General features: G+C 41.5%; 1 protein-coding gene across 1 annotated transcript; it reads left to right on the top strand.

Annotated features, from left to right (window-relative positions):
• Nucleotides 1–2,200: 2,200 nt before the first annotated feature.
• On the top strand, nucleotides 2,201–3,148 carry LOC113177359 (vomeronasal type-1 receptor 4-like). Its single transcript, XM_026381877.2, has one exon. The coding sequence runs from the start codon at nucleotides 2,201–2,203 to the stop codon at nucleotides 3,146–3,148; it is 948 nt and encodes a 315-aa protein (XP_026237662.2).
• Nucleotides 3,149–3,860: the final 712 nt, after the last annotated feature.

Below are 3,860 nucleotides of genomic sequence, written 5' to 3'. Positions count from 1 at the left end.
ATGCCATGGGACGTGCACAGCTCACTGCCAGTCCTTCACATGACAGGCCTCAGTATTTCCTGTTCCCTCCAAGTGAGAGACTCTGCCTCCAGGGACCAAACACTCCAGGGTCCCCTTAAGACATGTTATGAAGAAACCTATACTTGTTTTTGCTGCATGTCACCTGGGGAGAGAGTTTTCACAGTGTCCTCAGGTCCCCAGCCTGCATGCCCATTGCTGCTACAGGCACAGTGATCACTGCAGGTCTCAGTGGAGGTGAGGTCACAGAGTCACAGGCTCATATCTCAGGACATGGCCACCTCCCTGCAGCACATGTCCAGGTCACAGAGCTCTGTGCACTAGGATCACCATCCTGATAAAGAGAAAGAGCCTGAGGAGTAATGCACATTCAGTGTGAGAGCAGCATCTGGGAGGGAAGACCCAGCTCAGGAGTCTGGGTAAGTGATCCCATCAGGACAGGAGAGGCTGGATTGAATACCAGAGAAGCCAGAGCCACACAGGAAGCCAAAACATTGAAGAATGGGCTCTGGGTAGTAAATAAATGGGGTTCTAGCCTCAATGCCAAACTGGACCTAATTTAACTTCGTGTGATTCTTGATAACAGCCATTGCTATGGTCTAATCCACGTGAAAATGAAATGTATTTTTCAAGGTGTATGAGGAGGTTGTCTGAAATTCACTCAGTTGCTCAGTTTCTATTCCAGGAAATCTACATTAAATTGTCAGGATTTCTATAGCCAGACCTATATTTTTCCCTGCCTGTTATGTAGAATAGGAAGAGCTCACAGGAATCCTTTAGTCCTGTGAAAAATGAGCTGATGGTGATGCTTGAGCCGAAGGTTTTCTCTGACTCTGAGCATGGTGCAGCCCATGGGAACAGTAATTGTACCAATCCTGAAAGCCTCAGAGTTCAAAGAGAATGAAGCCACTTCTCTCTAATGTGGAAAAGTACATGTATGAAAAAAATGGACATGATTATTACAGGTTCCCAATACCACCTATTGGATATGTATCATTTTTCCATGTCAAACATATTCTGATTGTAGCCAATGCACCATCTGTTCTAAATATGATAGTGGAGCAGGGAATAAGTTTACAAGGGGTATAGAAAATCTCTACACTGTCTATCAAGTTTCTGTGAATCTAACATATATCCAAATTTTATATTCTGTTAAATTTATACAGTCAAAGGACCTCAGAAATTCTGGCATTTAAATTTTTAAGTGGGCATGTTTTCAGGTCCCTATGTGCCAGTTAGGATGGGTGGCTCCTATTTTGATATCATTTATTAATCTTGTTTCCTTGAGAGATTTTTAGATAACTTGGTATTAATTAACTAATATATACTTATAACTTCTGAAACCATTAAAAAATATCTACTCAATATTATTTTAACTTATATTGATGCTTTATGTCCCAAGACTTAGGACATGGCCCAGGAATGTGGCACAATACCTGTGATAATTGTTATTTTTCTTGTGTTTGTCACACACAACCAAGTGAGTCATGGGGTAGCTGTTCTGATGTGGAGTCAGTCCTGCCTCATTGAATGGGACTCACCAGGGGGCACACCATGGGACAGGTGCCTGCAGTGCTATAGTTCCCTCAGTGTATCTTGCCATTACTAAACTATCTAAATGTTTATTTGTAATTAATATTGTATGTAGAATCAGTCTTTTCAAGCAAATGAAAACATTTTCCAAATAAGAAGTTATAAATGCCACTAGTTTAGAAGATAACAGGAATATAGAAAAGCAGAACTAAATATGAGCTGGATAGAAAAACTCCAATCATTAACTTTAGGAATGGCTGTGGCTCATCCACCCTCTCTGTAACCAGTCAGGCAGTTTCAAGACACCTCTCAGCACTTGATCAGAGTACAAATTTGGATAGAGAATTAACCTTTATGCCCCAGTTCTCCTGGTCATCAGCAAAATCATCTCAGCACCTGCCTCATGTTGTGAAGATTCCAGAATCACCATGTTCTGCCTTCACAGCCGGGATCTATACACACTTCATGCCTTAGCTAGTCACACCAGGCTCATTACAACCTGATAATGAAAATAAAACATTAAGTAAGCTTTCACAGTGGAAACTCTGGGGAGTGGGCAATGCTGGGTTTTGGTTGACAGGACATGTACAGCCCAGGCCTCCTGTTCCCCTGCAGGACACTCTGGATGGGACAGCAGGGAACTGGCAGGATGGCAGCCAGTGATGTGGCTGTAGGCATCATCTTCCTGGCACAGACTGTGGTTGGAGCTTTGGGCAATTCCTCCCTTCTCCTCCATTACCTGGTCCTTTACTTCACTGGGTGCAGGGTAAGACACACAGACTGGATTCTTCAGCACTTGATTGTGGCCAACTTGTTAACTCTCCTGTGTAGAGGAGTTCCCCAGACAGTGACAGCTTTTGGAGTGAAAATTGTCCTCAATGATGTTGGATGCAAGCTGCTTTTCTATCTTCACAGGGTGGGCAGGGGTGTGTCCATTGGCAGCACCTGCCTCCTGAGTGTCTTCCAGGCCATTAAGATTAGTCCTGCAGACTCCAGCTGTTCAGAGCTTAAAGTGAATATTTCCAAGTACATTGGCTTCTCCAGAAACCTGAACTGGATCCTGTATCTCCTTGTAAATGTCATTTTTCTTATGTACATAACTGGACAAAAGAGCAACAAAAACATCACAAGCCTGAAAGATTTTGGATACTGTTCTGCTGTTCGACATGATAGAACCTTAAATTCACTGCAGGCAGCATTTCTCACATTCCCTGATGCCCTGTGTGTGGGGCTCATGCTCTGGGCCAGCAGCTCCATGGTGCTCATCCTGCACAGGCACAAGCAGAGAATGCAGTGTGTTCATAAAGCCAGCTCCCTCAGGTCCTCCCCTGAGTCCAGAGCCACCAAAACTATCCTCCTCCTGGTGAGCACCTTTGTCTCTTTGTACACACTTTCCTGCATGTTCCAAGTTAGTTTAGGTGTTATTTATAATCCCAGCTGGCTTCTGTTGAACACGGCTGCAATATTGACTGGGTGTTTCCCAGCTGTCAGTCCCTTTCTGTTCATGAGCAGAGACTCTACTGCATCCAGGATCCACTCTGCCAGGGAGCAGAATAGGAAGAATGCCAATCATGTGAGAAAAATATACATCATTTAGTTTTGTACAATCTTATCTCCACAGACTCTTAGTGATAAAGCAGTCACACTGTCAGTGTGCAACACATGCACACACATTTGTATAGTGTGTTATAATGTGTGTCTCTGCACCTTAGTGTGTCTGATCATCATTATGTATTACGAATAAAGCAATATTAGAAAAATTTATGTAAGTTGTGCAAATTTGAGATTTTAAAATAATTCTCATTTACTGATAACAATCTGCTTTTATATAATATTTATTTATTGCATGTTTGTCTGCCATTCTAGTTGATTAAGTGGTTAAAATGCCATGAATATATCTTTACTTACCTACTTAATTTCTTAGGTCTTAGCTATTTCTGGAGTCAGATGTGCTACTGCTGTTCCTCAGGCATTCATATCTCAGTCTTTTCTCTTGGAAAAAAATGTCCAAATGAATATATTCAATAGAAATTGACTGTAAAATTACAGTTAGTCTTCATGTGAATGCAATCATGGACATACTTGGTTTAGGGTTTACCAATAAACCATGTGTACTTCATGACACTTGTTCTGTGTTTTGAATGTCTGTATTGATTCCTTTTCTGCAATTTATTCTCATAATTCCATACTTTACCTTTTTTCTTTCATGATGTGTATTTACTATATCTTAGATGAACCTAGATATAATAGTACACATGTGGATAGTCACACAATAAAGATATTTAGAATGTTTGGCCTCTTACTTGACA

Source organism: Urocitellus parryii, chromosome 15 (assembly GCF_045843805.1).
Source record: "Urocitellus parryii isolate mUroPar1 chromosome 15, mUroPar1.hap1, whole genome shotgun sequence".
Lineage (NCBI taxonomy): Eukaryota > Metazoa > Chordata > Mammalia > Rodentia > Sciuridae > Urocitellus > Urocitellus parryii.
The sequence above is the reverse complement of the archived record's forward strand: the minus strand, read 5'-3'. Positions and strand labels throughout refer to the sequence as shown.